This window comes from Musca domestica, unplaced genomic scaffold (assembly GCF_030504385.1).
Source record: "Musca domestica strain aabys unplaced genomic scaffold, Musca_domestica.polishedcontigs.V.1.1 60, whole genome shotgun sequence".
Taxonomy (NCBI): domain Eukaryota; kingdom Metazoa; phylum Arthropoda; class Insecta; order Diptera; family Muscidae; genus Musca; species Musca domestica.
The window spans coordinates 1,828,202-1,842,719 of record NW_026712364.1 but is presented as its reverse complement, the minus strand read 5'-3'; the positions used below and the strand labels follow the sequence as shown (position 1 = coordinate 1,842,719).

Here is a 14,518-nt window from a genome sequence, read left to right as displayed (position 1 = left end):
AAACATTGTCTTTAAATAGGAGTGATTGTTATTAAATAAGTCTTTAAAAAAAGGTCGATGTATATTGGTCCGATACTCATAAAAAAATGTTATAAAAGAAATGACCATATAGCTGAGGTATAAAAAATACGATAATTTTTGGAAATTGGTCCTTGACCCTTGGAAATTGATCCTTGAATTCCTCGAAGGAATATTCTTTAAAAATCCACTTTAATTTGTTCTTAAAGTATTTGAAGAAATTTTCTAGATATTCACTTTTTTTGGTCCTAACAATCCAAGATTTTTAAAATGGTCTTTTATTGTCCTTGAAAAAATTAAAGATTTTTTTTAAATTCTTATATATTTGTGTTTCACGCCCCGAAACAATTTTTTATTAAAAATCGAGTTTAATTGAAAAAATTGAAGTTTTTTCTCCGATAGTCCTTAAAAATTATTGAAAAAAAATTCACGTTTATTTATCTAATGCCTTCAAAAATTGTCTTCAAAATTCCCGTTGATTGGCCTTTAAATTCCTCATAGATATTTTTTGAAATTTACTTTTTTATCCTTGAAGTCCTTAAAGAAATTTTCTTAAATATTCACATTTATAGCTCCTTGAAAATGCAAGTTCCTTGAATTCCCCAAGGATATTTTTTTAAACCCACATTGGAGTCGTTAAAGATATTTCATTAAATATTCACATTTAATGGTCCTTGAATTCCTCGAAGAATTTTTCTTTTAAAATCCACTTTTATTTATTCTTAAAGTCATTGAAGAAGCTTTATTAAAATTACACTTTATTGGTCTTTGATGTCCCGAAAAAAATTATTAAAAATAGAAAATAGAAAATGAATAGAAATGATCTTCCAAAAATCAATGTTTTCAGTCAAATCAGATTTTCTTAGTTATTTTTTTTAATCGACCTCAAAAAATCTACGATTTAGGTATTATTTATTGGTGCTGGAAGTCATAGAAGAAATTTTCTTAAAAGATCCACATTAATTGGTCTGAAAGTCCTTGAAGAAATTTTCAAAAAGAAAAAAAATCCACATTTATTGGTCTGAAAGTCCCTCAAGAAATTTTCAAAAAAAACCACGTATATTGTTCTTTTAATCCTTGAAGAAATTTTCTAAAAAAATAGAAATTATTGGTCTAAAAGTCTTTTAAAAAAAGTATAAAAAGTCAATGTAAATTGGTCTGATAGTTCTTGAATAATATTCTTAAAAAATTTATTTTTTTTTGGCTGACAGTGTTTTAAGAACTTTTTTTAAATTCCATGTTTTTGGACTGATGGTCCTCGATAGACTTAGGTCGGTTATACTTTTAAGAAATTATTTTAAAAATCCACATCTCTTGGTCCGATAGTCCTTGAAGAAATTATTTAAAAAAATCCACATTCGTCTGAAGAAATTAGTTTCAAAGTCCAAGTTTTTTGATCCGATAGTCCTTGAAGAAATATTCTTAAGAAAAAAGAAAAGATGGTCCTTGAAGAAATGTGTTTAAGAGTCCATGTTGAAGAAGAAATTATTTTCAAAATCCACGTATCTTGTTCTAATAGTCACTGGAGAAATTCTCCTAAAAAATCAGCGTTTAATGGTCTGATAGTCCTTGAAAAAATTTGTTTGAAAATCCATGTTTACTGGTCAGACAGTCCTTGAGGAAATTTGCATAAAAATCCATGTTTTTGGTCGGATATGCCTTATTGTATTATTATAGAAATCCACGTCTCTTGGTCTAATAGTCCTTGAAGAAGTTCTCCTAAATAATCCATGTTTTTGGTCTGATTGTCCTTGAAGAAATTTTCCTAAAATTTAATCTAATAGTCCTTGAAGAAATTTTCAAAAAAATTTGTCTGATAGTCCTTGAAGAAATCTAAGTAAAAATCTAAGTTTTTTAGTCCGATAGTCCTTGAAGAAATATTCTTTAGAAAGAAGAAGTTTTGTCAACAAAATCCACGTTTTTTAGTCTGATGGTCCTTGAGGAAATTTGTATAAAAATCCATGTTTTTTTGTCGAATAGGCCTTGAAGAAATTATTTTAAAAATCCACGTCTCATGGTCTGATAGTCATTGGAGAAATTCTCCTAAAAATCCATGGTTATTGGTCTGATTGTGCTTGAAGAAATTTGTCTAAAAAATCAATGTTTATTTGTTACATAGTCCTTGAAGAAATTTGTTTATAAATTCATGTTTTTGGTCAAATAGTCCCTGAAGAAATTTCCGTATAAAATTGGTCTGAGAGTCCTTGAAGAAATTTGTCTAAGAAATCAATGTTTATTGGTCAGATAGTCCTCGAAGAAATTTGTTTAAAACCCCATGTTTTTTGATCAGAGAGTCCTTGAAGTAATTATTTTTAAAAAATCCACGTTTATTGGTCTGATAGTCCTTGTATGTTTTTCTAAAACAAATATAAAAAAGTTGTAAAATATATTAAAAATAAAAAAACTATCAATTTTATGGTTTTTATATTTACAGAGGCTTTAATTTACAATTATCCCCCAGCGAAAGATCTCATTCGGACGAGGCCATCTACAAAGATTTACACTCAACGTAAGTACAAAAAAATAGTTTCATATTTTGAAATAATTAATTATAATTAAAAAAAAATATATAATTTTTTTATTAAAATCGTTTAGTTCAAGTTGAGCAATTTTAAACAAAAAAATAATGTTGAATTTTCTATGACTTTTATTCTACTACTCTCTACCTCTCTCTCTCTCTTTACAACTATCTTTTCTTTTACTTTTGTTGCTTCCTTAAAAAAAAATCTTTCTTAATTCGAAATAAATGTGTTTTATTAAAAAATTAAAAAAAAAATACTTAAAAACATAACAACAATAAAAAACCAGTGGTGAATTTTGCAAAAATGGCAGCCTCGACAACACCTCGGAAATTTACGATCGCACCTCGCAGAGCGGCTCGCTATCGGTGGAGGATGAGAACAGCGACATAACAATTGAAAACGAAATGGGCACGGAGAATACCGAAGACTATGAGGATGATAACTTCTCGGCCCTAAGTGAAACGATTGAAACCGATTCCGTCCAAAGTGGATGTAGTGGTGGTGGCAGTGGTGTTACAGGTGGTCCTGAAAACGGTGGTGAAATGGTCAACAATGCCCCACCACCGCTAATGCAACGATCGAGTAGTACCACCTCCGCACCACCGTTGGCCATACGCTCCTCATCGAGTTCGGCCGTGCGATCGACCAGCATGGCCTACAATTTAAATCAACAACAACGTCAGCAATTAATGTCTGGCGGCGGTAATTCGTCATCGTCTTCATCGGCGGCCGCTGCCGCCGTTGTCGATCGCAATCAGAATCTACACAGTGCCGCTGCAGCTGTCTATAACTATCATGTGATAACATCGGAAATCGGCCACGAATATCTTAACGACATCTACACCGAGGAGGATGAAAAAGTCTACGAGGATTTGTGTTATGTTACGTTTTCATCGAAAGTTTCGGAGGTGTGCATGACAAAAAACAATAGACAATATTCAATAGTTCATGTGAATGGATGGCACATAGAGTCTAGATGCTTACAAAAAAATATTTATAAATAATATACAGTCAAATATGGTTAAATGGACCACAAGATGATCAAAACCAGGTTTTTTTTAATTTTTTATTGATTGGAACTTTGAATAAAATAGTCTCCTGATAATTTTTTCTATTCTAAATAATCTGACCAAAAAATCAGTTTTTTTTTGGTTTCATAAAAAATAAGTGGTTTGAAGTAATAAAAATCTACCATATCACTGGAAAGGGTCCTTAATAACCATATTTGACTGTATTCGTTCTTAGCTTGTTGATATATTGCATTTGAATACTATTACGCTTTGAGTTACAAACCCGGCTAATTTTCTTTCGTTTCTATAAACTTTTCATTTTCATTTACTTTTTATTTGAATAATGTCATGTTTAGGGAAAATTTTTGAAAGGAAGAAATATTTTTAAAAATATAACCGTTTCGTATCAAAAATTCCTCGAGAAAAAATCTTAAAAACGTTTTTTAAGTTCTATGAATCCTTTATTTATTTATTTATTTTTTTTTTTTTTTTTTGAAATCCACGTTTATTGATCTTTATTGCAATGTTGGTAACAATATTCTTGCTCTGACGCTTGTCCCTAATGTCCTTGAAGACATTTTCTTAAAAATGCCATTTTTATCTGCCTGATAGTCCTTGAATAGATTCTCTTAAAAATGAGTGTTTAGTTGCCTAACAGTCCTTGGAAAATTATTTTTTAAAAGTCCTCGTTTTGGTTCAATTGTCCTGGAAGAAATGTTCTTAAAAAATCTACGTTCATTGGTCTGATAGTACCTCAAGAAATGTTCTTAAAATATCCCCTATTGATCCTTGAAATCTTCAAGGAACATTTTTTATCTAAATGCACTTGAACCCTTGAAGACATTTTTTTTTAAATTCACTTAATATTTTTTATTTTTGTTCGTTGGTTTTGTTTTTTTTAAACCTTTGATGTCCTCAATGAAATCCAAGTTTTTAGTATGATAGTCCTTGAAGAGACTTCCTTTAAAATATCATCTTTTATTGTTTATTGAAGTTTTTGAATTTTTTTTTTTAAATTATCCATTTGTTTTTTCCCCGGAAGTCCTTGAAGAAATATTCTTAAAAAGCCCTCGTTTGTTATTCTGATGGTCATTGAAGAGCTTTTCTTAAAAAAATCGCGATCATTGGGTGATTTTTTTGATTAATCAAGGCTTATGTATCCTTGATGTCCTGAAAGACATTTACATTATATTAAAATACACAATTATTGATCCTTAACGTTCAAAAAGAAAAATTCTCCTAAGAAATCCACGTCTATTTGTCTGATTGTCCTTAAAAAAAATCGTTAAAAATCTACGTTTATTGGTTTGATAGTCCTTCAAGAAATTTTCTTAAAATGTTGGAAATTATTGGTCATGTAAATTGGTCTGATAGTCCTTGAAGAATATTCTTAAAAATGCACTATTTTGGCTGACGGCGCTTAAAAAAAAAATTATTAAAAAAATCACTTTATTGGTCTGATAGTCCTTGAAGAAGTTTATTTATTGGTCAGACAGTCCTTGAAGAAATTTTCCTAAATATTAGTCTGCGAGTACTTGAAGAATTTATTTATATTGAAGATTTTATTTTTTTTAATTAATCAAGGCTTATGCATACTTGATGTCCTGAAAGATGTTTTCATTATATTAAAATACACAATTATTGATCCTTAACGTTAAAAAATCAATGTTAATTGGTCCCTTGAAATAATTATAGATATTTTCTTAAAACATTTCAGTATTTTTCATCCTTCTAAGTCGTTATGGAAATATTTCCCAAGAAATCTCTTTTATTGGTCTAATTACCCTTGGAAACTACTTTTATAAATACACTTCTAATAGCTCTTGATGAAATTTCCATAATAAAATCCACTTTCATTAGACCTTGAAAACATTTCTAAGAAATCCTCAATTTTTTAATCCTAGGTCATAGTCCTTGGAAGAATATTCCTAAAAAATCCACATCTATTGGTCGAATAGTTCTTGAAGAAAAATTCCCTAAAAAATTTCTTAATAAATTCCTGATAAAAAAAATCCTTAAGAATTCAAGTTTATTAGTCTGTTAATCCTTGAGTCCTTTATGAGTCTGATAGTCCTCGTAGAATTTTTAAAACATACGCATGTATAGATCCTCGTTTTAACCCTGGAATTAATAGAATTATTCATAATAAATAGACTTTTATTGATTATTAAAGAAAATTTCCCTCAAAAAATCACTTTTTTTGATGGTATAGTCCTTTTAATTGTTAATTGTTCTGGCGGTCTTTAAAAAAATATTTTTTAAAAACTTAAGTTTATTGACCTGATTGTCTGTAAAAAATGTCCATGAAAAATCTGAGTTTATTTTTCGGATCCTTAAGAAGTTCTTAAAAATTCGTACATTTACTGTTCTGATGGTCCTTGAAGAAAATTTCTAAAATCTACAATTTTGAAAATCTTTTAAAAAAATCTATGTTTTTTGCTCCTTAAAGCTATTGAAGAAATGCCCTTAAAAATGTTTCGATCATAGGTCTGGTAGTCTCTGAAAAAGTCATGTCCGAACTATTTTTCCTAAAAATCTGACTTTATTGGTTCTTAAAGTCCTGTGTTTATTAATCTAGGTTTTTATTTTTATTTTCATGAAGAAATAAAATTCACATTCTTTGGTCCTTGAAGAATTTAAAGATGTTTTTTTTTTAACAAAAATTCAATTTTATTGAAGTTTAAGTTTATTAAAAGAACAACGTTTATTGATCTAATAGTCCTTCAAAAAAAATTCCTAAAAATCCACATTTTTGGTTGAAAATTCTTTGAAGAAAATGTTCTTGAAAAACACACGCTTATTAATGGTTGAAGTTCCTTAAAATATTTTTTTTAAATACAATGTGTATTTGAAATACAATAGTTTTTGAAAAATATTCCTAAAAAATCTACGCCTGACAGTCTTTTAGAAAATATTTCTAAAAAATCCTCTTCCCATAATCCTTGAAAAATATTTAAAAAAAATTCACGTCTTATAGTCCTTGAAAAATATTTTTAACAAAATTCACGTCTTATAGTCCTTGAAAAATATTTTTAACAAAATTCACGTCTCATAGCCATTCAGACAAATTTTTTAAAAATCCACGTCTCATAGTCCTTGACAAATATTTAAAAAATTTACGCCTCATAATCCTTGACAAATATTTAAAAAAAATTACGCCTGACAGTCTTTCAGAAAATTTTTTGAAAAATCCACGTCTCATAGTCCTTGACAAATATTTTTTAAAAAGTCCACGTATCATAGTCCTTGGTAAATATTTTTTAAAAAATCCACGTCTTATAGTCCTTGACAAATATTTAAAAAATTTACGCCTCATAGTCATTGACAAATATTTAAAAAATTTACGCCTGACAGTTATTCAGAAATTTTTTTAAAAAATCCACGTCTCATAGTCCTTGACAAATATTTTTTAAAAAATCCACGTCTTAAAGTCCTTGGCAAATATTTTTTAAAAAATCCACGTCTCATAGTCATTGACAAATATTTTTAAGAAATTCACGCCTATCAGTCTTTGAAGAAATATTTCTTCAAAATCCACATCTGATAGTCATTGAAGAAATTTTCCTAAAAAATGCGCATCTCGTTCGATAGACCTTAAAGAGATAATCTTAAAATATCCTCGTCTCATAGTCCTTGAGAAAATCTACATCTAATAATTCTTGAAGAAATATTCAAAAAAATACAAGTCTGATTATCCTTAAAGATATATTCTTAAAAAATTCAATTGATAGGCCTTGAGGAAATAATCCTTCAAAAAAAACTCGCCTGATAGTCATTAAAAAGTTTTTTTTTAAAAATGAAGTCCTTTAAGACATTTTATTGAAGTATCCGCTTCTACGGTTTTTGAAGTCCTTGAAGAAAATTACATAACAAAGCCACGTCTAATAGTCCTTGAAGAAATATTTTTCAAAAATCCACGTTATTCCTTGAAGTAATATTTTTAAAAAATTCAATTCTGATAATCCTTAAAAAAATATTCAAAAAAATTTACGTTCTAAAGATCTTGAAGAGACAAGCTTTTAAAAAAGTCCTTGAAGAAATGTTATTAAAAAATTTACGTCTTATAGTCCTTGAAGAACTCTTCTGAAAATAAAAATATTGCTTTAAAGTGAAGTCCATGAATAAATTTTATTAAAATTTCCACTTCTAAGGTATTTGAAGTTCTTGAAGAAATTTACCTAAAAAATCCAAGTCAGATAGGCCTTAGAGAAATATTTTTCAAGTCCTCGAAAAAATATTTTTTAAAATTCCACGTTAGTCCTTGAAGAAATATTTTTTGTTTAAACCCAGTCTAATAATCCTAAAGAATATTCACCAAAATTCATATCTTAAAGATAATATTCTTAAAAAATAGTCCTTAAAAAAATTTTATTAAAAAATTTACGTTTTATAGTCCTTGAAGGACTCTTCGAAAAATAATCCCCCTCTGATAGCCCTTGAAAAAATATTCTTTAAAAATCCACGACTTGAAAACATATCCCTCTACGTCAACATTAATTCCTTTTTGCAAATAAAGTTACGCAAGGACATTATCCATGTGTATCATCGGATAATTGGAATTCTTTCATGTTGTTGTTGTTTTCTTAATTGTTATTTATCTTCTGAGTGAAACTATGTGGAGTAAATCAAGCGTAGTTATAATCTTTCGCAAGGACATTGTCTCTCCGTCAACACATAAATTAACAATTACATCTATGTTGTTGTTTCAGGACGACCAATAAACAATTGGAACACTTTTGTCTGTTGCCTGAATATGCGATTGCTGGCTTTGTTTGTTGTTATTTCTTCATTTTTTAGTTTGTTTTATTTGCAAAACTTTTGCTTTACTTTCGCATTCGTATTCGAGCTGGTCTTTCTTGTCATCCTCGTCGACTTTGTTTTTATTTAGCTTTCATATCCTTTTTCCTCATCCTGTCACCAGTAGAAGACAATGGGACAAGGGTTTCATTGTTGCATTCTTTTCTTTTCCTTTCTTTGCCATTTGTTTTGTTTGGCATTCTCTTTTTTGTTTTCTTGTTTCATAGCCGCCACTTTGGGTTTGTCCTGATGCTAATCAGGAAAATGCATTCATGAATGTAGCTACAGCTACAGCAATGGCGTCGGGACAAGGACAAGGCCACAACATAAATTCTAAATTCTTTTATACTCTTCTACAACAATCTTGGCTTCTGTTTGTGCAGTTTTTCCATAATTTTGCCTCGTCTTCCGTTTTGCTGCCGACATTTGTCTATTGTTTTGTTTGCAAAGTTTTTTTTTCGTTTAAATATTTTGTTCTAAGCTCGTTGGTTGGTTGGTGTAATGTTGGTGGGTATTACAGGCTGATGGGGGTTTGAGTATTTAAGCTGTTGCTTCTCAACCTTTATAAGGAGATTCTAGAAGTAGGTTACTCTATTTGAGTTCTTCTACAGGGTGAGATGAAAAAAACTGCAACAAAGTCAAACGCCATAATTTTTACATTTTTTTTTTTAAATTTTATTGAATCGGAAATAGCATCAAGTTTTAGAATAAGTTTAGATTTGTTCGAATTGGTCACCCTTGGCACGAATTATGGTCTTAAAACGGCCAATGAAACCGTCACACGCTGCCCGAATGTTGCTCGGCGGTATTTTGGCCCATTCCCGGCGAAGCGCTTGCTTGAGGTGATCGACACTTTGGTAGTTTTTAGTCTCAACCTTGCTTTCCAAAATACTCCAGACACAATAGTCCAACGGATTGGTATCCGGAGATTTTTGTGGCCATTGTGCGCTGGAAATGAAGCGAGGAACCTGATTTTGTAACCATTCATGGTTGACGCGTGCTTAGTGCGATGATGCTGAGTCCTGTGGGAATGTCCAAGGTATGCAGCCAAAATGTTTGTGTACCCAAGGCTTTAATATACCCTCCAGAATATTTTCGCAATAATATTCGGCATTTATTCTGATGCCACGGTCGATTAAAATGAGCGGAGAGCGACCGTCAGCTGTTATGGCGGCCCATACCATCACCATGGCCGGCGCTTGAGTTCTGGTGGCCACCCGAAAGTGCACATTTTCCGCTGACCTCTTTGGCAAGTAAACACGATCATTTTGTTTGTTTACAAACTGCTGGACAACGAATGTTTTCTCATCGGAGCGGAGAAAACCTAATTCGGCAGTTCATCACTTTCGACCAAGCGATTTAAGTCAATTTTGTTTCTGTTGCGGTGTAAGTTTTTACACTTTTTGGTATTTTAATGGCTTTACCCCGAGCTCATTTTTCAAGTTTTCTCATCGGAGAAAAACCAAATTCGGCTGTTCACCACTTCCGGCCAAGCGAAGCAGCTCTCCAGCTCTTTTAAGTCTATTTTCTTTCTGTTGCGGTGTAAGTTCTTGTACTTTTTGGAATTTCAATGGCTTTACCCCGAGCTCATTTTTCTATATTTGCCGAATGGAATATTGCGATATGTTCAGCTCACTCCAGCCATTTTTCGGCCACTGCGACGCGGGTTTCCATCAAGTCGCTTTTTTACTTTTCCAACCATTTCTGCTTATGTTGCTGTTTTCTTCCATTTCTGTCCACTTCCTTGACGTCGGCCTACGCTACCAGTATCACGGCAAGCAGCGATGGTACGAGACATAAAAGATTTACTCAACTTTAAATGCTGGAGTGCTCTAACGATAGCCATTTGTGGTTTTCCAGCCAAATATAAAGAAATCGCACTATCACGCTTTAATTCCATTACGAATAACTTTTTGTCTCACCAAAATGCTTTTGTACGCTTGTAAACAATATAATGAGCTGTCACTGAAATAATTTTAACAGCTGTCGGACAAGTGGCTTAGAAATGACAGCAGTCTGAAGTTGGTTGCAGTTTTTTTCATCTCACCCTCTAAGCCCTTTATGTATAAAATCCACAAGTGATAGTCCTTGAGAAGAATAGAATATTCTTTCTTAATCCACGTTCTCTAAGAAATTTGCTTAAAAATCGTGCAAGGATAGTCCTTCAAGAGACCATATTATTGTTCTTCTTTATATAAATCGTTTATGGATAAGAAACTCCCTTTAGGAAGTAGTCTTCTATTGCTAGAAGACATCTTTAATAGGTACCAGCTTCAAAGTACAATTTCTGCCATAAAGCCTTTTATGAATCCTTCTTTTATGTCATTTAAAAATATTGTTCAATTCGAAATTTCAGTTTTTTTTTTATTTCTTTTCTCCCTTTGACTTCAAATTTTTTAATTATATCTCCACATCTTTATCGCTCATTTTATTTTGCATCATCAAATGGAATTTTATTGTCCTTTAATGTTTGTAAAATCCACTCTCACAGCACAATTGTATATAATTTAGATATAGACAATTTCAATCTAACACCACCTCCCCCCCCCCTTTTTTGATGGCATAAAAATATCCTTTCCTTGTGGGAAAATGCAATAAAAAGCAAAGGATTTCAGTTACATTGTATAATTTAACTGTTACGACTTTGATGTTGTCTATTCGTGGAGGTTGTTGTGTTGTTGAAAGGAGATGGCATGTCGTGGTGAAATGTGTCGTATTTTTGACATACACTCTCAGTACTAAGCCGTGTGTATAATACTACTGACGAGGGGTACGTCTTAATATTCTTAAAACAATCCACGCTTATTTTGCTAATAGTCCTTAAAGATTTATTCCTGAAAAAAATCACGTTTGGCCTTTGAGGAGATACCATGAGAATCCACCTTATTTGAGCTGATAGTCCTTGAAGAAATATTCATTAAAAATCCAAGTTTATTGCTCCTTAGAATAAATTCGGGAAAAATCTACTATTAGGGATTCTTAAAATTTTTAAGAAAATTTCTTGAAACATCCTTGAAAAAAAATCGTACAAAAGACATTTTTATTGATCCTTGAAGTCAAGAATTTTTTCCAAAAAATTCACTTGTTTAGTTTTTTTAAAAAAAATATCTTATAAAATAAACATAGTTCGGCATTTGAATTGCTTAAAAAATTTAGAGTCACGACCAATAATCCTTAAGATCCTTGAAAACACTCTATAAAAATTCAATATATTTGATATTTGAATTTCTTGAAAAAAATCAAAAAAAAAAGAATTTACTGGTTCACGAAGTCCTTTGAAAATTTCTTAAAAGTCCACGCCGATTAATCCTTGAAGTCCTTGAAAACTTTTCCAAAAAATTTATGTTTTTAATCCTTAAAAAAATCATAGGGAATTCATTAAAAAATGTTAAAAATCACGCCCAAAAATCCTTAAAGTCCTTGAAACACGTCATAAAAATCCGCTATTTTTGATCCTAGCATTTTTTTTTTTTGAAAAAAAAAAAATCAAGAGAAACTGAGTTTACTGGTTCATGAAGCCCCTGTCTTAGTCTTAAAAGTCCACGCCCCCTAATTCTTAATTTCCTAAAAATGTTTTTTATTCTTGGAAAAATTATTAAAAAGCCAAGTTTACTGGTACTTGAATTCCTTAAAATATCTTACAAGTCCACGCCCAATTATCATTAAATTCCTTGAAAACACATCATAAAAATGCACTATTTTTTATCCTTGCAATTCCTGAAAAAAAAAAATCAGAAAAAATCAAGTTTACTGTTTCATGAAGTCCTTAAGAAATTTCTTAAAAATACACGTCCATTAATTCTTGATGTCCTTGAAACCAATTCCTAAAAATTGATGTTTTTTGATCATTGAAAAAAAATAAGAAGCCTAGTTTACTGATACTTGAATCCACTATTTTTTACCCTTATGAAAAAAATCATAAGAAATCAAGTTTACTGGTTCATGAAGTCCTTAAAAAAAGGTAACGTCCATTAATACTTAATGTCCTTGAAACCATTTCCTAAAAATCTACGTTTTTTGATCGTTGGAAAAAATCATAAGCCAAGTTTTCTGGTACTTGAATTCCCTAAAAAAATCTTTAAAGCCCAAGTCTATAAGTCCTCGAAACGCTTGAAAACATTTCTTAAAAATCCATATCTATTTATCCATAAAATCCTTGAAAAAACTTATGAAACCAAGTTTACTTGTTCTTCAAGTCTTTAACAAAGACATCAAAAGATCTTGACCATAAATCCTTGAAGTCCTTGGAAATATTTCATAAAAATCCATGTTTATTGATCCTTGAAATCCTTAAATAAGCAGTAATAATAATTCTGGAATTCCTTAAAAGAAATTCTTAAAAGACTGCCACTATTAATCCTTGGGGGTTTTTAATACCTAATGTCCTAGAAGCATCTTTCTTAAAAAGACAAGTTTAGAAGTCTATTAATCCTTGAAGACGGATCCTTAAACACTGCATACTTTTACGTTAGAGAGTTCTTGAAAAAATATTTTTATACCCTCCACCATGGGTAGGAGGGTATATTAACTTTGTCATTCCGTTTGTAACACCTCTAAATATTCGTCGTAGACCCCATAAAGTATATATATTCATAATCAGCATAAAATTCTAAGACGATTTAGCGATGTCCGTCTGTCTGTCTGTCCGTCTGTCTGTCTGTCTTTAGAAATCACGATAGAGCCCACATTATTTGACGTAGACCTTTGAAATTTGGCACAAGTGTGTGTATTGTCCCTAGGATGGTTGGTATTGGAAATGGGATATATCGGTCCACGTTTTGGTATAGCCCCCATATAACGGTACCTCCCGATATTCGGTATTTTGATTATTTTTGCCACTTTTGTCTAAAAATTGGTATTTGTAGGTCATAATGGCTTCTAGCTCCGTTGGCGAAACATTGCATGTGTAGATCCACGATTTGGCATAGCCCCCATATAACGGTATTTCCCGATTTTTGGCATTTTAATGGTTTTTGCCACATTTCCTCTAATGTTTCCTTTACCCTAAGGTGGAGGGTATTAAAAGTTTGGCCCGGCCGAACTTAATGTTTTTTTACTTGTTAAAATATCCACACCTAATAGTCCTGGAAGAAATATTCCCCAAAAAATCCATGACTGATGATCATTTATGAAATATTGTTAAAATATCCATGTTTGATTGATAGTCCTTGGATTAATATTTTTAAAATATCCACGTATGATAGTCCTTGAAGTAATATTATTGATAGTCTAATAGTCCCAGAGAATAATTCTCAATCTACCGTTCTTGAGGAAATGTTCTTAAAAAACCACGTCCTCGAGGAAATGTTCTTAAAAAACGTTCTTGAGGAAATATTCTTAAGAATCCATGTCCTTGAAGAAATATGCGCAACAAACAGTGTCATCGAAGAATTACTCTTGAAAAATCCACGTCCTTGAGGAAATTTTGTTAAAAAAACCACTTCCGAGAGGAAATATTCTAAAAAATATACGACATTGAAGACATATTCTCAACAAATCATGTCATTTAAGAATTATTTTTAAAAAACCATGTCCTAGAGGAAATGTTCATAAAAACTACGTCCTTGAGGAAATAATTTAAAAAATCTACGACCTGGAAGACATATTCTCAACAAACCATGTCCTTGAAGAATTATTCTTGAAAAATCCACGTCCATTTTCAAAAATCCACACACCTGAAGAAATATTCTGAACAAACCATGTCCTTGACGATATATTGTCAACAAACTATGCCCTTAAAGAATTACTCCCGCAAAATCCACGTCCTTCGGCATTATTTAAAAAAATTCACTTCCTTTCTTTAAAAAAACCACTTCCATTCTTTAAAAAGTCCACGACTATTTTTAAAAAATCCACGTCGTTTTTTTTAAAAATCCACGTCGTTTTTTAAAAAAATCCACGTCGTTTTTTAAAAAATCCACGTTCTATTTAAAAAAATCCACGTCCTCTATAAAACAAAATCCACTTTCTTTTTTAAAAAAATCCACGTCCTCTTTAAAACAAAATCCACTTTCTTTTTTAAAAAAAATCCACGCCCTTTTTTTTTAAAAAATTAACGTTCTTTTTTTAAAAAAGTCCACGTCCTCTTTTAAAAATCCACGTCCTTTTTTCAAAAAAACCACGTTCTTTTTTACAAAATTCCACGTCCTATTTTTAAAAAGCTACGTCCTT

General features: G+C 31.1%; 1 protein-coding gene across 3 annotated transcripts in view; it reads left to right on the top strand.

The window, feature by feature from the left end:
* The window catches only part of LOC101896721 (protein vav), a 147,371-nt gene that overhangs the window by 112,704 nt on the left and 20,149 nt on the right, over nucleotides 1-14,518 (top strand). For all 3 annotated transcript variants that reach the window (XM_059129404.1, XM_059129403.1, XM_059129402.1), the window contains exon 4: nucleotides 2,453-2,527. In XM_059129404.1, coding sequence (XP_058985387.1) covers nucleotides 2,453-2,527 — 75 coding nt within the window. The remainder of the gene's footprint in view (nucleotides 1-2,452; nucleotides 2,528-14,518) is intronic.